General features: G+C 42.9%; 2 protein-coding genes across 3 annotated transcripts; one reads left to right on the forward strand and one right to left on the reverse strand.

The window, feature by feature from the left end:
* The first annotated feature begins 4630 nt into the window (after positions 1–4630).
* Positions 4631–17382, forward strand: LOC115152913 (protein FAM104A). The gene is made up of 3 exons (XM_029697844.1): positions 4631–5217; positions 16474–16588; positions 16680–17382. The coding sequence occupies exons 1-3, from the start codon at positions 5201–5203 to the stop codon at positions 16773–16775; spliced, it is 228 nt and encodes a 75-aa protein (XP_029553704.1). The 5' UTR covers positions 4631–5200; the 3' UTR covers positions 16776–17382.
* Positions 17383–18598: 1216 nt separating this feature from the next.
* On the reverse strand, positions 18599–24745 carry LOC115152904 (neuronal pentraxin-2). Of its 2 annotated transcripts, XM_029697826.1 has the most exons (6): positions 24675–24745; positions 23508–23812; positions 22011–22230; positions 21424–21668; positions 21014–21193; positions 18599–20641 (listed from the first exon to the last, which is right to left on the reverse strand). In XM_029697826.1, exons 2-6 carry the CDS (start codon positions 23760–23762, stop codon positions 20405–20407), a joined length of 1137 nt encoding a protein of 378 aa, XP_029553686.1. In that variant the 5' UTR covers positions 23763–23812; positions 24675–24745; the 3' UTR covers positions 18599–20404. The 2 variants fall into 2 exon arrangements, with proteins under 2 accessions (XP_029553686.1, XP_029553685.1); XM_029697825.1 differs by lacking the exon at positions 24675–24745 and having other exon boundaries at positions 23508–24663.
* Between the last annotated feature and the right edge of the window lie 1152 nt (positions 24746–25897).

Raw genomic sequence — 25897 nt, forward strand, 5'->3', positions numbered from 1 at the left:
TGTATTCAAGCACACATGCTTGTGGGGGTCTGTGAGAAGAAGTATGTCCATCTGATGAATGGGCATGTGCCTGAACTCAATTTTATACACTAATTGTAGTCTCACCCATTCATTTCTAATGCCCGGTCATTTTTGACCGGGACCACCACAGGTAAAAAAGTTAAATAAAACACACGAAATGTAATGAAAATCATCAAAATGTATTTTGTGTGTTCAGATGTCCTGTGTGGACAAAGTCATGGAACCTTATGACAATCGGATTAAATTAACTACATTTTTCAGAGAGAAAACTTCCAATTCTACCGGAACACAGCAGGAGGGTTAAGAATGATGGAGGCCACTGTGTTCTTGAGGACCTGCAATGCTGCAGATATTTGTTGGTACCCTTCCCCAGATCTGTGCCTCGACACAATTCTGTCTCGGAGATCTATGGACAATTTCTTCGATCTCATGGCATGGTTTTTGCTATGACATGCACTGTCAACTGTCAACATTCCTAAAAACCTGTTTTGCTTTGTCATTATGGGGTATTGTGTGTAGATTGCTGAGGATTTATTTTATTTTAGCAATTTTAGAATAAAGCTGTAACTGTGGAAAAAGTCAAGGGGTCTGAATACTTTCCAAAGGCACTGTAGCCACTCCAGAGTCACCCCATTACACTGTAGTATGGGAAATAGACTGGCGACCAGGCTACAGAATACAGTGAATCAAAGTCGATGCAAATGATGTGCTTACCATGTCAGACATTTTGAATCCGATGGCAGACTGGGCAAAGGTCCAGGGGCCGGCGGTCTGAGTGCTCCAGGTGGTTTGATTTGATTTGATTTTATTTGGATCTCTTTTAGTCCCCATTTGGACTAATCTTCCAAGAGTCCTTAAATATTAAAATACAATTTATATACGAACACATTTTCACATATAACACACTATTACAAACATACATAATATACTAACGTAATAAACCAATAAATAATCAATCTAAAAAATATGGATTCTTCATCTACTGTGATCCCACAACATTTCTGTGTATTATATTTAAATCGTTTTAAAATAATGTTTACATTTATATATTGAAAGGTTTCTGGTTTGCTCAGTTCATTTATTCAATTTCTTTATTGCTCTAAATCGAAATGTTATTTTGCCTATTTCTCTTTTCTGTCTGGATAACGCATAGATGGTGGACAATCTATTCCTAGTATTTACGGAATGTCTGTGTCTGTCTGTGGTTGGAGCCCTGCATGACACACTGCATCCATGGGCAGTGCTTCACCCCGAATATGTGCCCTACCTCATGGGTGACCGTCTGGAGCCAAACACAGAGGAGGGATAGGCATAAATGTAGGGATAAGACTGAACCAATAACAATCCATTTCTTGACAGGGCCAAATATCAGACTTATGTTCAATAGGCCACCCTAGGACAATTGGGATTGATACTGAAACTGACACCATTCAATAACTCTGAGCTGGGCTGTAGCATGAACCTTGCAGGACCTTAGCAGTAAGGTGCTCGTGATAGGAGTGCTGTAGTAGCCCTCCAACACAGAGTAGTCTCCCTGACAAGGCCTGATACACGTAACTCCTGCTGTAGAAGTTGTCGTCGTACTTTGCAAAGCTGAACACTCCCATTCCTGCAGAAAGAAAATGTTCAGTCAATGTATATAATTTTTGTTTGAGTAACATGCTGACCACACCGCCTGTGTTTGCGTGTGCGAGCGTTGCAAAATATATGTACACATTCATGTTATTCAATCATTTTTGGATGAAATGTCCTGCCTCTCCCATCTCCTCATTGGTTTTTAGGAGCATATACCCACGTGGGTGATTGAAAGATGAACTGAGGTCCACAGTCCAGTTGGTGGTGCTAATGCAACTTAAAGTTGGTTGTCAACCGCCATATAAAGTCTAAAGAAGAAGAAGACTGAAGAGAGATTACTAGAAACGAACTAAGTTCCCCCTTTTATTTGTGGATTAATTGTCAGAGTAGAGAACACATGATTTTGTGTGACTCAAAATGGGTCAAAATTCTACAAAAATCCAGAAAAAAAGGACCTTGTGCATTTCAGGTAAAATAAAAACCCAATGTTTATATCCCAGGACAAAGTAGCTAGTAACAGCAAGCTAGCTAGCTAAATGTCCATACATTTTCATGTGTTTCGACCTGTCCCCAAATAACTATATTGGTTCAGATATTTATTTTTTTGATCGCGTCTGGTGTGGATGGACAAAATCAACATGCGCGCAATGGCCGCACGCGGCTGCACTTGTGAGCCCAGTGTAGACAGCACGTAAAGCACCACCTACTGGTATGTTAGAGTTAGAGCGAGAACAAGTTCAAGGAAAGCACCAGTATCTCTGTAGTTGGATAAATGGTGATGATTTTGTCTGGATGCACACACCATGCCAGGGGGTCCCCAGGATTACATTTAAGGGAGTATTACAGATAACAACTTTCTTTACAGCTCTAGTGCAGTTCAAGCAATGGGATAACTCCATATTATAGGAATACAACTACATTAAAGTGTGTGTGTGTTTAACTACCTTCAGTGAGGGAGGCCTCTCCAAACACAAAGTTCCAGGAATCTTCGGGGTAGAGTTCTATCATGGTGATGCCCATGATGCCGAAGGCATCTTACGGTTTCCTCTTCTGAAGAAACCACAGCAAATCCCCTGAAAGAAACAATGACAACCACCTTTCATTTATTTATTATTTTTATACCCACATCGGCCATTTGAGGGCCTCATAACACCTGAGAAACCCCTCACAAAGCGGAACCCTGGCCCATGACCCGGTGTCGTGAGCTGGTTTCTCTCAACTGCGTGGATCTGTAGGTTGTGTGAACTGCTGCTGACCCTGAAGGCACAACCTGTGGCAGCAACGGTCACCGGAGGCAACAGCTTAACCACCATCCGATAATAGAAGGCCTGGCAGTAGTCCCTCAACCACCTCACATACTGGCCTGTCTCAGCCTCTGCCTCCCTAAAGGAGCCTGGGAAACAACACACACAGAGATGGATAGCTGAATAGTACCACTCAATGTTTCACCTTGCATTATTTCGGTGGAGCATCGTCTCCCACATAGCTCTGTGGCACACCAACTGTAAAATGTTGTCCTCTATTGGTTTCAATGGAACATTCTGGTGTTTGTACTGTAGCCCCGAATGCTGTTTCTGTGGTCTTTGGACCTGACTCAGAAGGAAATAAAAAGTAGGAGATGCACTGGTAGTGTATGCCCTATTTGTGGTTCTTGTTCTGAGCACAGAGTGGCAAACTAGGTGCATGCACGCCTCTTCGCAAGAGGTTCAAGTCGTGCATGCTCTGTATTGATTGCTACCCTGCCTTTAACTGTGGCAGCTCAAAGATTCTATCTTTCATGACCTTTAGCTTTAGTTGAATCCATTTAGCTGCTCCCTTAATTCTGATTACTTACAGTAGCTGATGTGTGTGGCTCAACAGTAATAGTCAGCTCAATCACACACAAATAAGTTTGTTGTCCATGGTGCACCAGCTAATGGCATCTGAATGATTCACTGTTATTTTCAGAGGATTTTGCCACTGCAGGGAAACTGTATCTCTGTAAAAAGTATTAATAGGCCATAGGACTTGAGAGACGGCTAAAACAGAAAGAGTGTGGACCCACCTACTGATGATCTGTAGGTAGATAGTACCATGACCCTTGATGGGCTTGCTGCGGTAGGGGTTGCTATAGAATCTCTGGAAGTCCTGCGGGTCCTCTGGGTGCGAGTGGATCCAGTCCGAGTCAGAGTGCACAGTGATGGGCCGGAACAAGGACCCATCCCCCAGGTAGAGACACTCCTCCAGGAGCCTCTGCTCTTTTCGGCTGTACTTATGGTAGCGATCAGTCAGGTCACAGCGGCTGGACACCAGGGCTGTGCGAAGTGTCTCCGCGGGGTGCTGGATCACCTGCATCTGTGGAGCAGCCAGGGGGAGGTGAGGAGAGGACACAGATGTGACATATGGTGAGGTAAGAGTATGATTAAGTTGCCCAAAAGGCCTAGACACTGTAGCTCCCTCCTAATGGTATTGGTTAGAGTTTAATATCTGTACCTTGGGGCATCTTCAAGAGCCTTGTATGGCACAGGGACAGGTGAGAATAAGACTGCATTTACACAGGTTAGACAAAGTTTATGGGTGGGGCTGAGGCAAAATAAACTAAAAGCCTCCATACATTCTTAATAAATATTGCATATTTGCTTTTTGTCTGTTGTCTTTAAGGTGAAGGACAAGTTTACAAATGAGGATCATTTGAATAGTCCCTATAATTCCATACCTGGTGGAGGAATAAAAATAACTTCTAAATGCCTCTTCATGCAACCACCAGTAACACATCCATTCTTTTCATTCCCAGGTAGATAGTATTACATAACACCAGGGACCACACAATGCAGGCACATTCTGTTCCCATATAAAGTTGTAAAATTACTTTCATCACAATAATGGAATTTCATAGAAAATATCAATATTTGTAGAACTAAAAGGTTGTTTACCTGCGACAAGTTAACAGTGTAACTGCCTCTCTGATATGCAACATGTAGCCTACTGTAGAGTTTGCAGATGCGCATTCAGGTTGTTGGATCGTTACGTCATCAAACGTCATGTAAACACTTTCAGCTGGGTCTCTTTGCTAGCAGCAGAACACTCGCTAGCTTGATCAGATTCGTAGTATTGTATTCTTTCTGATCTGTCATCTCACCAATACCGAATGATAGTTTGACTGCTCTCAAATACTACCAAAACTCGAGTGAAATTGACGGATTGGAGAAATCTCTCGCTTGTTTCGTTATAAGTTTAGCTGGTTAGCTAGCTAAAGTAGCTTATAGCTAGATAGTTTATAACGGCGGAAAGAGACGATGAGACGTTAACCGATAAGTAAACTTGTTTACTGACATAATCTGCATACATTCTAGGATAGTGACAGTTAATGCTAAATTATCAAGACTAACCGGTTGTTTCCTTGCTAACCAAAGAAGCTGTTCAACAAGCTAGCAACCAGAGAAGATCAGAATGCCCTGACTGCTTGTGCGATAAATTCGGGGAAAGCGCTGCTGTTCGAACGAAAATAGATTTTTGCTCGACCAAAAGCTGTGAGGGAGAGGAGTCGTTCCTTTACATCCAAACGTGCTCAGAGGGCCAAAGTCTTCTTTGTAACCAAAACAACCCACTGACAAGCGTCTCCCAAATGTTGACAGAAAACAGGTGAGTGTTTTTCTTACAAAAATACCTTATTTGTATTTAATAAGGATTCTCATTAAATGTGTGCCCTCAGGCCACTACTCTACAACCACATATATACAATGCAAAATCCATGTGTACGTGTCTCTTCACAGTCCCTGCTGTTCCATAAGGTGTATATTTTTTATTTATCCGTGTGTGTGTGTGTCTCTTCAGTCCCTGCTGTTCCATAAGGTGTATATTTGTATTTTTTTTTATCAGATTCTACTACTTGCATCAGTTAGCTGATGTGGAATAGAGTTCATGGCTCTATTTAGTACTGTGCGTCTCTCATAATCTGTTCTGGACTTGGAAGAGACCTCTGGTGGCATGTCTTGTGGAGTATGCATGGGTGTCCAAGCTGTGTGCTAGTAGTTTAAACAGACACCTCTGTGCATTCAGCATTTACATTTTACATTTTAGTCATTTAGCAGACGCTCTTATCCAGAGCGACTTACAGTAGTGAATGCATACATTTCATACAATTTCATACATATCATACATTTTTTTTCTGTGCTGGCCCCCCGTGGGAATCGAACCCACAACCCTGGTGTTGCAAACACCATGCTCTACCAACTGAGCTACAGGGAAGGCTGCATGTCAACACCTCTTACAAAAACAAGTAATGATGAAGTCAATCTCTCCTCTACTTTGAGCCATAAGAAATTGACATGCATATTATTAATGTTAGCTCTCCGTGTACATTTAAGGGCCGACGGTGCTGCCCTGTTCTGAGCCAATTGTAATTTTCCTAAGACCCTCTTGAGGCACATGACTGGACAGTAGTCCAGGTGTGACAAAACAAGGGCCTGTAGGACCTGCCCTGTTGATAGTACTGTTAAGAAGGCAGAGCAGAGCTTTATTATGGACAGACTTCTCCCCACCTTAGCTACTGTTGCATCAATATGTTTTAACCATGGCAGTGACAATCCAGGGTTACTCTAAGAAGTTTAGTCACCTCAACTTGCTACATTTTTACGTTATTCATTACAAGATTTAGTTGAGGTTTATGGTTTAGTGAATGATTTGTCCCAAATACAATACTTTTCATTTTTTGAAATATTTAGGACTTTTGCCATCCATTTTGACTGCAGCTCTTTTTTTAAAGTCTTGCAGTGATTTCACTTGCTGTAGTAGCTGACGTGTATAGTGTTGAGTCATCCGCATACATACACATTGGCTTTACTCAAAGCCAATGGCATGTCATTACTAAAGATTGAAAAATGTAAGGGGCCTAGACAGCTGCTCTGGGGAATGCCTGATTCTACCTGGATTATGTTGGCGAGGCTTCCATTAAAGAACACCCTCTGTGTAGAGTTAGACAGGTAATTCTTTATCCACAATATAGCAGGGGGTGTAAAGCCACATCGCATACCTTTTTCCAGCAGCAGACTGATCGATAATGTCAAGCTGCACTGAAGTTGCCGCCTGTTATAGACTCCCTTCAGCTCCCAGCAGTGCCCTGGACACCATATGTGAATTGATTGCCCCCCATCAATCTTCAGAGTTCGTTCTGTTAGGTGACCTAAACTGGGATATGGTTAACACCCCAGCAGTCCTACAATCTAAGCTACATGCCCTCAATCTCACACAAATTATCAAGGAAACCACCAGGTACAACCCTAAATCTGTAAACATGGGCACCCTCATAGATATTATCCTGACCAACTTGCCATCCAAATACACCTCTGCTGTTTTCAATCAGGATCTCAGCGATCACTGCCTCATTGCCTGCATCCGCTATGGGATAGCGGTCAAACGACCACCCCTCATCACTGTCAAACGCTCCCTAAAACACTTCTGCGAGCAGGCCTTTCTAATCAACCTGGCCCAGGTATCCTGGAAGGATATTGACCTCATCCCGTCAGTCGAGGATGCCTGGTTGTTCTTTAAAATAATTTCCTCACCATCTTAACCTGTCTGCGCTAGGGGGCAGTATTTTCACGGCCGGATGAAAAACGTACCCAATTTAAACAGGTTACTACTCTGGCTCAGAAACTAGAATATGCATATTATTAGTAGATTCGAATAGAAAACACTCTGAAGTTTCTAAAACTCTTTGAATGGTGTCTGTGAGTATAACAGAACTCATATGGCAGGCAAAAACCAGAGAAAAAATCCAACCAGGAAGTGGATTGTAGTTTTTCAAGACTGGGCCTATTCAGTATACAGTGACTTAGGGTTCAATTTGCACATCCTAAGGCTTCCACTAGATGTCAACAGTCTTTAGAACGTGTTTCAGGCTTTTGCAGTCAACAGAGAGCAAACAAGACCTCCTGGAGTCTGATGACCGAGAGAATGACAGGCCACAATTATGCGCATTCACGTGAGGAGGTAGCTGTGTTCCATAACGTTTTTCAAGACACTGGAATCGTCCGGTTGGAATATTACTAAAGTTTTACGTTAAAAAGGCCCTAAAGATTGATGTTTTACAACGTTTGACATGTTTCAACGAACGTAAATATAACTTTTTGTTGTGAAATTTTCGGCGCGCTTCCTACATTTGGAGTAGCTTACTGAGTTATTTGGACATAAATTATGGACTTTATCGAACAAAACAACATTTATTGTGGACCTGGGATTCCTGGAAGTGCCTTCTGATGAAGATCATCAAAGGTAAGTGAATATTTCCAATGCTATTTATGATTTTTGATGACTCCAAAATGGCGGGTATCTGTATTGCCTGGTGTATTTTTCTGAGCTCAGTACTCAGATTATTGCAAAGTGTGCTATCCCCGTGAAGCTTTTTTGAAATCTGTCACAGCGGTTGCATAAAGGAGATGTTCATCTATAATTCTTTGAATAACAGTTTAATATTTTATCAACGTTTATGAGTATTTTTGTAAATTGTTGTGCTGATTCACCGAAGGTATTGGACGCAAAATATTTTCTGAATATCACACGCCAATGTAAAATGCTGTTTTTGGATATAAATATGAACTTTATCGAACAAAACATACATGTATTGTGTAACATAATGTCCTAGGAGTGTCATCTGATGAAGATCGTAAAAGGTTAGTTCTTCATTTCGCTGTGTTTTGGGTTTCATTAACACATGTCCTTGCTTGGAAAATGGCTGTGTGATTATTTTGTCTATGTACTCTCCTAACATAATCTAATGTTTTGCTTTCGCTGTAAAGCCTTTTTGAAATCGGACAATGTGGTTACATCAAGGAGACGTGTATCTTTAAAATGGTGTAAAATAGTCGTATGTTTGAGAAAGTGGAATTATGACATTTTGTTGTTTTTGAATTTGCCGCCCTGATATTTCACTGGCTGTGTCCCGCAGGTGGGACGCTGCCGTCCCACTTAGCCCATAGAAGTTAAATAAGCATGCCCCTTTCAAAAAATGTAGAACTAAGAACAGATATACTCCTTGGTTCACTCCAGACCTGACTGCCCTTGACCAGCAAAAAAACATCCTGTGGCGTACTGCAATAGCACCGAATAGTCCCCGCGATATGCAACTGTTCAGTGAAGTCAGGAACCAATACACACAGTCAGTCAGGAAAGCAAAGGCTAGCTTTTTCAAACAGAAATTTGCATCCTGTAGCTCTAACTCCCAAAAGTTTTGGGACACTGTGAAGTCCATGGAGAACAAGAGCACCTCCTCCCAGCTGCCCACTGCACTGAGGCTATGCGACACGGTCACCACCCATAAATCCATGATAATCGAAAATTTCAATAAGCATTTTTCTACGGCTGGCCATGCTTTCCTCCTGGCTACCCCAACCCCGGCCAACAGCTCCACACCCCTTACAGCTACTTGCCCGAGCCTCCCCAGCTTCTCCTTCATCCAAATCCAGATCGCAGATGTTCTGAAAGAGCTGCAAAACCTGGACCTGTACAAATCAGCTGGGCTAGACAATCTGGACCCTCTCTTTCTAAAATTATCCGCCGCCATTGTTGCAACCCCTATTACCAGTCTGTTCAACCTCGCTTTCATTTCGTCCGAGATCCCTAAAGATTGGAAAGCTGCCGCGGTCATCCCCCTCTTCAAAGGGGGTGACACTCTAGACCCAAACTGTTACAGACCTATATCCATCCTGCCCTGCCTTTCTAAAGTCTTTGAAAGCCAAGTTAATAAACAGATCACTGACCATTTCAAATCCCACCGTACCTTCTCTGCTGTGCAATCCGGTTTCCGAGCTGGTCACGGGTGCACCTCAGCCACACTCAAGGTACTAAACGATATCATAACCGCCATCGATAAAAGACAGTACTGTGCAGCCGTCTTCATCGACCTGGCCAAGGCTTCCGACTCTGTCAATCACCGTATTCTTAATGGCAGACTCAATAGCCTTGGTTTATCAAATGACTACCTCGCCTGGTTCACCAACTACTTTGCAGATAGAGTTCAGTGTGTAAAATCGGAAGGCCTGTTGTCCGGACCTCTGGCAGTCTCTATGGAAGTACCACAGGGTTCAATTCTCGGGCTGACTCTTCTCTGATATATCAGCGATGTCGCTCTTGCTGCGGGTGATTCCCTGATCCACCTCTACACAGACAACACCATTCTGTATACATCTGGCCCTTCTTTGGACACTGTGTTAACTAACCTCCAAACGAGCTTCAATACCATACAACACTACTTCTGTGGCCTCCGACTGCTCTTAAATGCTAGCAAAACCAAATGCATGTTTTTCAACCGTTCGCTGCCCACACCCGCCCGCCCGACTAGCATCACTATTCTGGACGGTTCTGACCTAGAATACGTGGACAACTACAAATACCTAGGTGTCTGGCTAGACTGTAAACTCTCCTTCCAGACTCATATCAAACATCTCCAATCCAAAATTAAATCTAGAATCGTCTTTCTATTTCGCAACAAAGCCTCCTTCACTCACGCCGCCAAACTTACCCTAGTAAAACTGACTATCCTACCGATCCTCGACTTCGGCGATTTCATCTACAAAATAGCTTCCAATACTCTACACAGCAAATTAGATGCAGTCTATCACAGTGCCATCGGTTTTGTTACCAAAGCGCCTTATACCACCCACCACTGCGACCTGTCTGCTCTAGTCGGCTGGCCCTCGCTACATATTTGTCGCCAGACCCACTGGCTCCAGGTCATCTACAAGTCTATGCTAGGTAAAGCGCCGCCTTATCTCAGCTCACTGGTCACGATAACAACACCCACCGGTAGCAAGCGCTCCAGCAGGTATATTTCACTGGTCATCCCCAAAGCCAACACCTACTTTGGCCGCCTTTCCTTCCAGTTCTCTGCTGCCAGTGACTGGAGACGCTGGAGACTCACATTTCCCTCACTAACTTTAAACATCAGCTACCTGAGCAGCTAACCGATGCAGCTGTACATAGTCCATCTGTAAATAGCCCACCCAATCTACCTACCTCATCCCCATATTGTTTTTATTTACTTTGCTGCTCTTTTGCACACCAGTATTACTACTTGCACACCATCATCTGCTCATCTATCACTCCAGTGTTAATCTGCTAAATTGTAATTACTTTGCTACTATGGCCTATTTATTGCCATACCTCCTCATGCCATTTGCACACACTGTATATAGACTTTCTTTTTTTCTATTGTGTTATTGACTGTACGCTTGTTTATTCCATGTAACTCTATGTTGTTGTTTCTGTCGCTTGTTTATTCCATGTAACTCTGTGTTGTTGTTTCTGTCGCACTGCTTTGCTTTATCTTGGCCAGGTCGCAGTTGTAAAATGAGAACTTGTTCTCAACTAGCTTACCTGGTTTAAAAAATAAAAAAATAAAAAAATACCACAATCTTTTTAGAATCAATTTATCTTCCCTCCAGGCCTGAGGGCACACACTTTCTAGTAGGCTTAGATTGAAGATATGGCAAATCGGAGTGGCAATATCGTCTGCTATTATCCTTAGTAATTTTCCATCCAAGCTGTCAGACCCAGGTGGCTTGTCATTGTTGCTAGACAACAGTAATTTTGTTCACATTTTCAAATTACAATGCTTGTCTTTCATATTTTGATCAGTTGTACTTGAATGTGTAGGGTCAGCGTATGTTGCTGGCATGTTATGACTAAGTTTGCTAATCTTGCCAATTAAAAAATCATTAAAGTAGTTGGCAATATCAGTAGGTTTTGTGATGAATGAGCCATCTGATTCAATGAATGATGGAGCGGAGTTGCCTTTTTGCCTAATATTTAATTGAAGGTACTTACTATCATTCTTTATATAATTCATCTTTGTTTTATAGTATGGTTATTGAATTACCATTAACCTCGGTGGCCAGTGTTACATTTGTTAATGTCTCAAGTAGACTAATTGATCTCTCCGCATATCAGTTTAACTTGAACAATATTTCACATGGCTGTTTTCTTCCCAGAGAAGTTGTCATACTCATGTCTGCTCCTATAACTATAATGCTGTGGCTGAGATAGCCTCTCTCTCTCCCACACATAAAATGCATTCGGAAAGTATTCAGACTTTTTCCACATTTTGTTATGTTACAGCCTTATTCTAAAATTGATTAAATAATTGTTTACCCTCATCAATCTGCACACAATACCCCATTGTGTGCAGATTGAGATGTATTAAAAATCTAAAAGTGAAATATCACATTTATGTACAGTACCAGTCAAAAGTTTGGACACACCTACTCATTCAAGGGGTTTTCTTTATTTTACTATTTTCTACATTGTAGAATAATAGTGAAGACATCAAAACTATGAAATAACACGCATGGAATCATGTAGTAACCAAAAAAGTGTTAATTAAATCAAAATATATTTCATATTTGAGATTCTTCAAAGTAGCCACCCTTTGCACACTCTTGGCATTCCAAATAAAATACAATTGTATTGGTCACATACACATGGTTAATAGATGTTATTGCGAGTGTAGCGAAATGCTTGTGCATCTAGTTCCGACAGTGCAGTAATATCTAACATGTAATCTAACAATTCCACAACAACTACCTAACACACACAAATCTAAGTAAAGGAATGGAATAAGAATATATACATACAGTCGTATGAAAAGGTTTGGGCACCCCTCTGAGGCTGCATAATAATTTACTCTGTCGTCACAGGAAATGATCACAGTGGCATGCCATTCATTTTCTAATAAAAGCTGAGTACTGGGGTATTGTCCAGACAAAGATTTTTAGTGTAGCAATATTAAGTTGTATGAAATTAAATCAGATGTGAAAAATAGGCTATGCAAAAATTTGGGCACCCTTGTCATTCTGTTGATTTGAATACCTGTAACTACTTAGCACTGATTAATTGGTACACACAGTTGGTTTGGTGAGCTCATTAAGCCTTGAACTTCATAGACAAGTGTATCCAATCATGAGAAGGTTTTTAAGGTGGCCAATTGCAAGTTGTTCTCTTTGACTCTCCTCTGAAGAGTGGCAACATGGGGGCCTCAAAACAACTCTCAAATGACCTGAAAACAAAGATAGTTCAACATTATGGTTTAGAGGAAGGCTACAAAAAGCTATCGCAGAGATGTCAGTGTCCACTGTGAGGAACATAGTGAGGAAATGGAAGGCCACAGGCACAGTTCTTGTTAAGGCCAGAAGTGGCAGGCCAAGTAAAATATCGGAGAGGTAAAGGCGAAGGATGATGAGAACGGTCAAAAACAGCCCACAGACCACCTCCAAAGACCTACAACATCATCTTGCTGCAGATGGTGTCACTGTGCATCGTTCAACAATTCAGCGCACTTTGCACAAGGAGAAGCTGTATGGGAGAGTGATGCGGAAGAAGCCTTTTCTGCACACGCCACAAACAGTCGCTTGAGGTATGCAAACGCACATTTGGACAAGCCAGCTTCATTTTGGAATAAGGTGGTGTGGACTGATGAAACAAAGATTGAGTTATTTGGTCATAACAAGGGACGTTATGCATGGCGGCAAAAGAACACAGCGTTCCAAGAAAAACACTTGCTACCCACAGTAAAATTTGGTGGGGGTTCCATCATGCTGTGGGGCTGTGTGGCCAGTGCCGGTACTGGGAATCTTGTTAAAGTTGAGGGTCGCATGGATTCCACTCAATATCAGCAGATTCTTGGGAATAATGTTGAAGAATCAGTCACAAAGTTGAAGTTACGCCGGGGCTGGATATTTCAACAAGACAACGACCCAAAACACTGCTCAAAATCTACCCGGGCATTTATGCAGAGGAACAAGTACAATGTTCTGGAATGGCCATCCCAGTCCCCAGACCTGAATATCATTGAGAATCTGTGGGATGATTTGAAGCGGGCTGTCCATGCTCGGCAACCATCAAACCTAACTGAACTGGAGATGTTTTGGAAGGAGGAATGGTTCAAAATACCTTCATCCAGACACTCATTAGAGGCTAAAGGAAGCGTCTAGAGGCTGTTATTTTAGCAGAAGGAGGCTCTACTAAATATTGATGTGATTTTTCTATTGGGGTGCCCAAATTTATGCACCTGTCTAATTTTGTTTTGCTGCATATTGCACATTTTCTGTTAATCCAATAAACCTAATTTCACTACTGAAATATTACTGTGTCCATCAGTTATTTGATAGATCAAAATGAAATTGCTGATCCAAACACCCAATTATTTATAAATGGAAATCATAGAAATTGTCAGGGGTGCTGAAACTTTTTCATACGACTGTAAATATATGGATGAGCAATGACAGAACGGCATAGGCAAGATGGTATAAAATACAGTATATACATATGAGATGAGTAATGTAAGATATGTAGACATTATTAAAGTGACTAGTGATCCATTTATTAAAGTGGTCAATGAGTTCAAGTCTGTAAGTAGGCAGCAGCCTCTGTTAGTGATCGTTGTTTAACAGTCTGATGGCCTTGAGATAGAAGCTGTTTTTCAGTCTCTCGTCCCAGCTTTGATGCACCTGTGACCTCGCCTTCTGGATGATAGCGGGGTGAACAGACACTGGCTCGAGTGGTTATTGTCCTTGATGATCTTTTTGCCCCAGCGACACAGTAAAGAGAGAATGCCACCAAATCACTTGTTCACAGCCTGAGTGGGCAGTTTTGTTGCTGGGGCAAACTGTTGTCAAGGGCAACTGTTTCATTCGCCAATGTGGGCCAGTAAGAACATCCACCTCGTCTGGAAAAGGGGCCATCTTCACTCCATAGAAACTAGTCAGCACTAACGTCGCACACTAGCTGCTAGCTAACTGGTTAGCTAAACATTGGCGAAGTCAGAATGGGCATGTGCACTCCACTGTTATGTGACGGAATCCGTGGCGTTAGAATTAGGAATTAGAATACGAATACTACACTGAACAAAAATATAAATGCAACATGTAAAGTGTTTGTTTCATCAGCTAAAAAAAGATCCCAGAAATGTTCCATACACACATAAAGCTGATCTCAAATGTTGTGCACATTTGTTTATATCCCTGTCAGTTTTGTTGAGCAGGCGTTTCAATGCTGCAGGTGCAGTTGATGAGCTTATTTATTGAGTCAGTTGTTCAAATAGAGCTAGGTAGTGTGTTCATGTTTCAACCATGTTCTCAAATGCCATTGAAATGGCAGCAGCAGTATGACAACCAGCATATTCCTGAGCATGCAATACGACTTTCCTCCGTACGAAATCCTTGACGACCCACTGTGCTGTCAGACTCAGCATGCTCATGGGGCTGATATCGCTGGTCCAAATGTCAGTCGTGAAGCTAATACTGTGCAACTACGGTAGGGCAACATCTGAAAAATAGTACCAACATTTAAACAAAAGTGTACCGGTGCTCGGCCAGTTGGCGAAAGCCAACATCACCCACGACAGAGAACGGCAATGAATTCCATTTTCTCGGCTTTAATGGATTTCACCTTTGAGTTGTCTCTCTGAATGTTCTTACTCTTTCAAATGACTGCTCGATCCACACAGCAGACATTGTGGGCTAGGTTAGGAATGCTGTGTTGCACGTGTAGCGCAAAATTTTAAGGGGCGTCATTACGCCAGGTACCTACGTTATATACAAAGATGTTCTCATCTATCTGTGTTATTTTGGTATTAAACTTTTGGCATTAAACTAGACATCGGGCCGATACCGATGTTGGCATTTTTAGCTAATATCGGTCGATTCCGATATGTTCACCGATATATCGTGCATCCCTACCATCCATACCTTGTCACAACACAACTGATTGGCTCAAACGCATTAAGAAGGAAAGAAATTCCACAAATTAACTTTTAACAAGGCACACCTGTTAATTGAAATGCATTCCAGGTGACTACCTCATGAAGCTGGTTGAGAGAATGCAAATAGTGTGCAAAGCTGTTATCAAGACAAAGGGTGGCTACTTTGAAGAGTCTCAAAATATATTTTGATTTGTTTAACACTTTTTTTTTGGTTACTACATGATTCCATGTGTTATTTCATAGTATCGATGTCTTAATAAAAATAAAGAAAAACCCATCAATGAGTAGGTGTCCAACCTTTTGACTGGTACTGTAAGTATTCAGACCCTTTACTCAGTACTTTGTTGAAGCACCTTTGGCAGCGATTACACCTTCGAGTCTTTCTTGGGTATGACGCTACAAGCTTGGCACACCTGTATTTGGGGAGTTTCTCCCATTCTTTGCAGATCCTCTCAAGCTCTGTCAGGTTGGATGGGGAGCGTTGATGCACAGCTATTTTCAGGCCTCTCCAGAGAAGTTTGATCGGGTTCAAGTCCGGGCTCTTTCTGGGCCACTCAAGGACATTATCACCTTTAGGTGCCTTTTGGCAAACTCCAAGCGGGCTGTCATGTGCCTTTTACTGAGGAGTGGCTTCCGTCTGGCCACTCTACCATAAAGGCCTGATTGGTGGAGTGCTGCAGAGATGGTTGTCCTTCTGGAAGGATCTCCCATCTCCACAGTGGAACTCTGGAGCTTTGTCAGTGACCATCAGGTTGTTGGTCACCTCCCTGACGGGCGGCCAGTTCTAGAGAAAAACACCTGGAATTTTTATTTAATACATTTTAGAATAAGGCTGTAATGTAACAAAATGAGGAAAAAGTGAAGGTCTGAATACTTTCTGAATGCACTGTACACCCACTTTCTCAATATAGGCCTAATAAAATATGCCATTTAGTAGAAGCTTTTATCCAAAGAAACTTACTGTATACATGTTATGTATGAGGGGCCCCAGCAGGAATCAAACTCACAGTCCTTGGCATTGCAAGCACCATGCTCTATTGACTGAGCCACACAGGACCACAGACACAAACTTCCTCTCCTTTCTCTCTCTCTGATCCGGTCACTCTCTCACGTTTACTCCCTGGCCTCTCTGTCACTGTGTACAGGAAGCGGCGGCGGGGTGGAGACAATGAGGGGGACCAGCTGGCCAAAAGGTCAGGAGGGGGACAGGAGGGTCACGCCCTGGTGTCCAAGCTGGACCAAGACGTCTGGGACTCTGAGGTGACAGGACACACACACACACACACTTGTGATGGTTTGTGCAACAAGTATTTTCTTTAAGTCATTCCTGTTTTCTCTCTCTCTGCTCCAGTCGTCCGGCAGTGACAGCAGTAGTGGTATCAAAAGTCCTGAGAGGGCAGGGGGAGGAGCCAGTACCAGCACATGTACACAGAGCCAGAAGAACTAAACTTCCCAGGGTCTCCTCAGTCCCTCGCCAGAAGACTCTTCAATTTCCTCGTTGAGTCTCTATGGCGGCAGCACTCCCTATGACCACATCAACAGTGTCCTGAGGGAGGCCCACTTCAGCAGTCTGCAGACCAGAGGTCAACCAGGATCTACGTGACCTCAACTCACTCCTGACCCCCGTTGCCCCAACTGGGCAGGGTCGGTTCAGGTAGAAGTTGCCCATAGGCTCAAATCTAGAATCAACCAACTTACCACAGATTTGTGTCTAGGAGCAACTTCAACCTATTGTCATCCATGACGTGGCAGATGAGGATTTACATCCTTTGGGCTCTGGGCCAAATCCATACCATCGTCCCTGTGCCATACACCTTACATACATGAAGCACACCTACATGTCCAATGGCCCGCCCACTGTGGTACTACTATATGCAGCATGTATGTACTCCAGCACTTTACTGAGGGGGTCTACTGCTCTGTGGTGGTCTCCTTACATGAGTGACTGCTTGTTGGACATTAACATCGCCACTGGTGCTATCTACTACAGACAGACATTTGTAGGAGTGTCCAAAGTGCTTGCTGTATCCTAATTAATAAAGAGAAGCACTTTATTCTGCCTGTTGTTTTTTGGTCCAGGCCAATACTCATCATGCTGTTTTGTATGCAAAGCCGAGTGTGAGTTGGTGTTGATTAGTCACTGTGGTTACCTTCTATGATCGTCACCTTAGTCTATAGGTTGTCCAGACTTAGAATTTCAAGCCCCTCTGCCAAGCTTCTTGCACTGATAAGAAGTGCTTTGCAGAATAAAGGCTGAAGTTTGGGTTTGTACTTGTGTGCCCATGTAGGCAGGTTTCTGCGACACTGGCGGTCTACCAGTTTTTGTTTTATGTTTCAGTTCCATCAGCCGCAGTGAACATTGACTGCTCATCCTCCCACCACAAAGAAATGAGGGGACCATGATTACACTCACACAGAAGTAATGTTTCTGTGACAACAGGCCACATTCTCCATTGTTCAGAATGTTCCAATGGAAATGTAGCTTTTTTTTTCTTCTCCCGTTCTTGATACAGAGGAAACTGTTAAGCGTGAAAAACCCACCGGTGAGCCTGACCCCTACTACCATACCCCGTTCAAAGGCACTAATATTTTGTCTTGCCCATTCACCCTCTGAATGGCACGCATACACAATCCATGTCTCAAGGCTTAAAAATCCTTCTTTAACCTGTCTCCTCCCCTTCATCTACACTGATTTGAAGTGGATTTAACATCAATAAGGAATCATAGCTTTCACCTTGTCAGTCTGTCATGAAACGAGCAGGTGTTCTTAATGTTTTGTACACTCAGCGTCTTTGTTAGGTAATCAACAGCTGTGCTGCTCATGACTGTACCAAAAGTTATACATCTTACAATACAATTCGAATAACTTGAGTTGTACTTTTATATTGTTAGTTACCCTGACCCAGAATTCCAGACAGAAACGGGCCTTAACTAAACAGCCTCTGGTAGAACAGAATTTTTAAAAATCAAGGGTTTTTATAAGTAATACAGGACTGCATTGCAAGAATGTGAATACAGCAAAGTAGATACTAACCCTGGCCCACTTCTATTTAAAACATACCACATTCCATGTATTTTCCAATAGAGAGAGTCAGGGAGATGTTTCCCCACTAGTCTGTAGGAGTCACTAGGTAGAAGTCTGCCTAAATGATTGTGACGCCACCTTTGAGCTGCTCTCATAACTTAATTAAGCATTACTAATGCTGCCTTGGCCCCTTGTTGGTTAAAGCTACTGGTCTATGCAATTTAACCACTATATATAAAAAAAACTACTTTTCAATAGTGTTTTATTTGTCCTATTTTAATTTTCCACATTCTTGTTAATTTGGCAATGGTTAACAGAGTAAAGTGCATCTGGCACAACATCTTCAAAAGGCCACATGAAAAGTAAGCATTGTCAAAGTATCTCAATGAAATAACTTTACACACCCAACATTGTTTTCACAGAAAGAGACACTCGTACACATGAATGCATTGTTCATATCTGCTTGAAAAATGATATGTACACATTTAACAGTAACAATGCTCCCATATAAATGACTCTGTTCTTAAACTACCACTGCACAGACATTGTAGACCTAAACAAACCAACGTGTCCCTAACAACAAGAGGATAATTACAGAACGGTTTTGTGAGACAACATTTCCTGCTGCAGGCATTGAGGTGGACTTGGGGTATTGAAAACAGTCTGGGTAATAATGGACAATAACACCTTATCAACATTATAGTACAGCAGACATGATGCCACACATAACTATGGAATGTTTACCAACACTAACTCAAAGATCAAAACTAGTCCCTCATCTCTGCTATAGGTTATTGAAAACCTTCAACATAGCGGTCACCTGGCTGATGTTTGATTGGATATTCTCCTAAATCTGCTCTCCACCCAAGGTGGAAAAGGCTTTAATGACTTCCATCAGGAGATGTAGATTACTGTATGTGAGTCCTGGGACGTAGGTTACTGTATGTGACTCCTGGGACGTAGGTTACTGTATGTGAGTCCTGGGATGTAGATTACTGTATGTGAGTCCTGGGATGTAGGTTACTGTATGTGAGTCCTGGGATGTAGGTTACTGTATGTGAGTCCTGGGATGTAGGTTACTGTATGTGAGTCCTGGGATGTAGGTTACTGTATGTGAGTCCTGGGATGTAGATTACTGTATGTGAGTCCTGGGATGTAGGTTATTGTATGTGAGTCCTGGGATGTAGATTACTGTATGTGAGTCCTGGGATGTAGGTTACTGTATGTGAGTCCTGGGATGTAGGTTACTGTATGTAGGTTACTGTATGTGAGTCCTGGGACGTAGGTTACTGTATGTGAGTCCTGGGACGTAGGTTACTGTATGTGAGTCCTGGGACGTAGGTTACTGTATGTGAGTCCTGTGAGTCCTGGGACGTAGGTTACTGTATGTGAGTCCTGGGACGTAGGTTACTGTATGTGAGTCCTGGGACGTAGGTTACTGTATGTGAGTCCTGGGACGTAGGTTACTGTATGTGAGTCCTGGGACGTAGGTTACTGTATGTGAGTCCTGGGACGTAGGTTACTGTATGTGAGTCCTGGGACGTAGGTTACTGTATGTGAGTCCTGGGACGTAGGTTACTGTATGTGAGTCCTGGGACGTAGGTTACTGTATGTGAGTCCTGGGACGTAGGTTACTGTTTGAGAGTCCTGGGACGTAGGTTACTGTATGTGAGTCCTGGGACGTAGGTTACTGTATGTGAGTCCTGGGACGTAGGTTACTGTATGTAGGTTACTGTATGTGAGTCCTGGGATGTAGATTACTGTATGTGAGTCCTGGGACGTAGGTTACTCTATGTGATTCCTGGGACGGCTAATCTGTGTGCCTTACACCGCCAATGCCACACGCATGCCTAAGCCAGTGTCATTAAGTCTGTTTGCCAGTGTGTGTGTGTGTGTGAAACTGGATCTGTGTGTAGCAGAATCATCTGGAATTAGGTAGATCACCCTTTCCTTACACAGACAAATGGAACACATGACCAGCATTACACGAAGCAGGTACAGTAGGCGTCAAGATCCAGAACATGATTCTCAACACGCCACGGACATCCATCCTAAGACTCAGTCTCAGGCAGCCGGTCCTGGCATATCTCTAGAGGAAATTTGGCTGCTCCCCCTCCAAACACCTCCACATCACTGTCCAGCCAGGACACCACGTTCCCGGAGGTGTAGGAGGAACAGTTGGCCATGGTAAGGATTTCGGCTGGCTTCAGGACCTTGTCCCAGATGTTAACCTGGCTCAGCTCACCCACAAAGGCCTGTGTGGCGTCAAAGCGCCCGCCCACCATGTCCTGTTGAGGCCATAAACAACAGGCCTCGTTAAAAACAATAACATCCTATTCACTGTGTGGACCGCCAGGCTGAGCCAGACACACTCGACCTACTGTCTGGTCTCTACTGTACTCGCTCTAAAAACAATGTTCATTTATTTTCTCATGTAACTGATCTTTAGGATTTTTGTTAGCGATGGGGCTTTTCAAATTTGGTCTACACTCTAGAGCCTATAGCACAGTACTCATGGACATGGCTAAGAACCTGTACCATTAAAATCTGAAAACCTGATGCGGTTTTGTAAACCAAGAGTAAAATAGGCTAAATATTCCCCATACAAATATATGTACTGGTGTATCCTACAGATGAGGGGTGCTAGTCAGCAGACTCACCTGTTCCTGCCCCAGTATGATGGCTCCTCCAGGCTTGATGCGGTGCCAGGGGGCCAGGTTGTCCCCTGCCCCCAGCTTCTGACCATCCTGGTAGGCTTCCCACAGACCATCCCTGGTGGTCCAGGTGATACAGATGTGGTGCCACCTCCCATCACGCACCGATAGAGGCAGCTGAGCCACCTGGACAGGTAACATAGGAGAGGAGTGTAAGGTAGGTACAGATGCTTACAAACAGAAAGGAGAAATACACATTGATTGAGGAAGGTTAGGATTTGGTAAAGCTGGTAAAACACTCAAAAATCAGCAACCTCATTAAAGTCAGATTAATTTAAAACAATAACGGTAGGCTCTCCCACAGATCAGCAATACTAAGAATCACGGAGTCCTTGAGTCATTTAGAGTGCCTTTACCTTGTCATTGATGAGCAGCTCTATGGGGTTGTTGCCCCACTCCATGAGCACAATCTCATTGGCCTGTCCTGGCACCCCGTAGGAGAAGGGGGTGCCTATGCCAGGGCCGGCGCTGGACCGCAGCCACATGCACAGAGTGAAAGAGTACATCTCAGGAAGGCTCTTGGCCATGCGGCCGTACAGGTAGTTAGTACGCAGGGGGAGGACCAGCTTAAACTGCTCGGGGGACTTGAACCCACTGCCACCTACAGAGAGAATAATGGGAGAGTTGTCTATGAAGTCACCTCTATACTTATACACAAATTATGAGAACAAAATGATAAGCCAATGTTTGTCAGATTTGATCTAAAGCCTCAGTTGTTTACTGCAGTGGGGTACAGTGTGTGAGTGGCAGTGATTGGGTCAGTTAGTGGGATAGCTGATAGTAGATTGAATGAATGACTCATTGTGTTTACAATGTGTGAGTCTCCCTTTTTGTGCTGCAGGTGTGTACTACTGTCATCGGATTGTGTACACAGACATATGTTTGTGCGTACGCGAGTATGTCTGTATGTGTCTGTCATATCTTTCCTTTTCCAGTGATTTACCTTTCTCCAGCTCATTGATCCTGGTCAGCAGGGAGTTGAGGGTGCTCTCTGTCTTCTGCCTGTGGGCTGTGGTCTCGTTGAAGAGCAGAGACTTCTCTTCCTCCAGGTTGTTGACCTTACTGAGCAGCTGTTTTTCCAGGTCTCCCAGCCTGCGCTGCAGCAGGTCTCGCAGCTCGCTGGGGAACAACGCTCCTGACATGTTTGCTCTCCGCTGATGCTGCTGCGGGGACAAGATGGAGACGTCATTAGATAATTAAATAAGTGGAGACAATACAAGATGGTCACAAACAATTAGTGGAGGTCAACGCAGACAGTCTGTGGAGGTTGATAGACGTCAGGTCAATTTGTATTGAGGTCTGAGATGTGCTGCTTCCTGTCTCTTATGTTTGTCACATTTTTAATGTGTGTAATTTTCAAAGATCATTGGCTGAGTGGAAATCAGCTACACTGTGTGTAGGGTAGTATGTTACCAGAAGGCCCAGGAGTTGAAAGATCATTGGCTGAGTGGAAATCAGCTACACTGTGTGTAGGGTAGTATGTTACCAGAAGGCCCAGGAGTTGAAAGATCATTGGCTGAGTGGAAATCAGCTACACTGTGTGTAGGGTAGTATGTTACCAGAAGGCCCAGGAGTTGAAAGATCATTGGCTGAGTGGAAATCAGCTACACTGTGTGTAGGGTAGTATGTTACCAGAAGGCCCAGGAGTTGAAAGATCATTGGCTGAGTGGAAATCAGCTACACTGTGTGTAGGGTAGTATGTTACCAGAAGGCCCAGGAGTTGTTTTCCTGGCCACATGACCTGACCAGAGAAAACTCTGGCCCCTTATTGGAACTCATGGAGAACATTGGATCTCTCCAATTGTCTCACCAGTTTCCTAAGCCTGTTAATGCATAATGAGCTTAAACACCATCTACTGTGTGGTTTAGCTTAATACCGTCATGCGTTTGTTTCCCAATGTACTTTTACTGCGTGGCCTAATGGGGATTACCTGTGGTTCAGGAAGCTCTTTAAGCTAACAGATGGTACTACACCTACACAAGCTAGGATTGGATTTACTGAACTTGTATTTCGATCTGGAATGAAACAGCTCTGTAAGCGACCTAAATATCCCAAGAAACACATCATATCCTTGGTCATTTGAATGAGCTGATACATTTGTTGAGTAAGGTGACATAGGGAACTTAATCACTGGTAGGTAAAGGAGATAAAAGGCTAATCCGTTTAGGGTATGCCTACACATGGTGGCAAAAATAGAATATTATAGGCTACAGGCCAAAACGGGAGAAAATGTAATGGCCACAAAGTTGACCACAGCAACAGGTGTTCACTTTGGATTCAAAGACTTAATAAGCAGACAATCAAGCAAGAGGCAACAATTTTAAACATGAGGCCTATTTCAGATGTATTTAAGTCACACTGGTGACGATCATTTTCAGCACTCCCTTTCCATGATTTAGGAACCAAAGTGTAATTTATGGTTACTGTCCCGTGACTTACCTCTAGGTTCTCCAGTCGGTCCTTCAGACTCTGCATGGTCTTCCCGAGGTTGTCGATTGTATCATTGGGATCTCTGGGTAAATCTCCCATTGTGTTCTGATTATTTTTGTTTTTACTCCAAGATCCACCACTATCATACTTCCCTTCCTCGGAGGCTGACTCGCAGAGGGAGAGCTTGGTGGTCAGCTCGTTTATGGTCCCAAGTTGGTTGACTATCGTCTCTTTCTGTTGGAGAACCGTTTCACGGAGCTGCATGACTGTGTTCCTCAACACTTCCTCCTGAGCTGCCGCGTTTGGTTCGGGAACTACGGGGACCAAACAAGTGTCAGCGGCGATGGCTCGGCATAGGAACCGGGCGCCCGTATCCGGATTGTCATCCTGTCCACGCACAAGCTTCTCATAGCCCAGTCCCAGCGCGTAAAAACACAACAATCTCAACAGAGATAACATACCAGGGCAGTATTTTGGTCGTTAAACTTTAGTGAAATAACGGGTGGCGCCTAACCGATTATTATGCCTAACAAATCCGGTGCATAAAACACGCCGAGAAAGCGGTAATCTGCTCGGAATAACAGTCAATCTCGGATTAAACGATATATATTGTTTCAAAACGTTCTCATTCCATACAAAGTACAATTTTGAAAGTAAAATTTAGGCGATGGTAAAACCATATGAAGAGTCTGGGTTAACGCTCAAAGTATCCATCCCCTCAATCCGCATTACGCATTTAATGGTGCTTTAAGGACAGAGACTTTAAGAAGATTACTGTTAAGATTTATGGCGCGATTGGATTGGTTGTAGTATGTTGCCATAACTACAGTCCGTATAGGTAGGTTCTGTATGATGGACAAGTCATTTTTGAGTTGTATCTAACTGGTACTCTATGATCATTGACCAATCAATTGAAATAGACAATGTCCAATATTGTCCAATATTGTCCAATGTCCAATATTCCATATCCTTAGAAAAACTCTAGTATTAAATAAATTAGGGAAAGGCTTCACACATGGTTCAGATCCATCAAACACCAATTCTAAAGGCTCTACGGTGGGGTTTCCACCATATAGCCAATTTTGACTTCGTGGCTCTGCTATATCGTAATAATTAATGAAAACGTAAATGAGCTTTATGGTCTTAATTTAAGGTTAGAGTTAGACATAAGGTTACCAGTGTGGTTAGGGTTTCATGTCAGGTATATCTCACTTGTCACCCCCAAAGCCAATTCCTCCTTTGGCCGCATCTCCTTCCAGTTCTCTGCTGCCAATGACTGGAACGAACTACAAAAATCTCTGAATCTGGAAACACTTATCTCCCTCACTAGCTTTAAGCACCAGCTGTCAGAGCAGCTCACGGATCACTGCACCTGTACATAGCCCATCTATAAATAGCCCAAACAACTACCTCTTCCCCTACTGTATTTATTTATTTAGCTCCTTTGCACCCCAGTATTTCTACGTTGCACACTCATCTACTGTCAAATCTACCATTCCAGTGTTTTAATTGCTTTATTGTATTTACTTTGCCACCATGGACTATTTATTGCCTTTTCCTCCCTTATCTCACCTCATTTGCTCACATTGTATATAGACTTATTTTTCTACTGTATTATTGACTGTATGTTTGTTTTACTCCATGTGTAACTGTGTTGTTATATGTGTCGAACTGCTTTGCTTTATCTTGGCCAGGTCGCAGTTGTAAATGAGAACTTGTTCTCAACTTGCCTACCTGGTTAAATAAAGGTGAAATAAATAAATAAAGGTTGAAAATCAAAGTTTAAGAAGAGAAATTGTAGAAATAGGCAGGCATTATAACTTTGTGGCTGTGGTAACTAGTGACGAACGCACAGTGGGAGGGTTATGAGTACTCTGACACCACCAATGGAAAGGTCCAGAACTGCCTGACGTGATATACTAGACACTGAAAGAAAGATGATAGAAAGGAGAAGAGCAAAGTTGATGGAATGATGGAAAAGGAGGTGAGTAGAGTTGACAAGGAAACAGATGTCTAACAGGACCATATAAGAATATAAATTGTTGCTGTTTTATCATTGCCACCATGCACACTGATTAAGTCAGCCTGCCCTGGTCTCATAGACGTAACATAGTAAACGTAAATCTGGGACACTCAAAATAGTAAGATTTGTTACAGTTTGGTATGGTTAAATGAGACGGAAACAAATGGAGGGAGGTTGGTTGGGCATATAACGCGAACGTCTAGCAACCCAAAGGTTGCGTGTTCAAATCTAATCATGGACAAGTTTAGGTTTTTAGCTAATTTGCAACTACTTAGCATGTTGTTAGCTAACCCTTTCCCTAACCTCAACTGTAACCCTTTAACCTAACTCATAACCTTATCCCTAACCCTAGCATAGAAAACGTAAGCCAGCTAGA

This window comes from Salmo trutta, chromosome 18 (assembly GCF_901001165.1).
Source record: "Salmo trutta chromosome 18, fSalTru1.1, whole genome shotgun sequence".
Classification (NCBI taxonomy): domain Eukaryota; kingdom Metazoa; phylum Chordata; class Actinopteri; order Salmoniformes; family Salmonidae; genus Salmo; species Salmo trutta.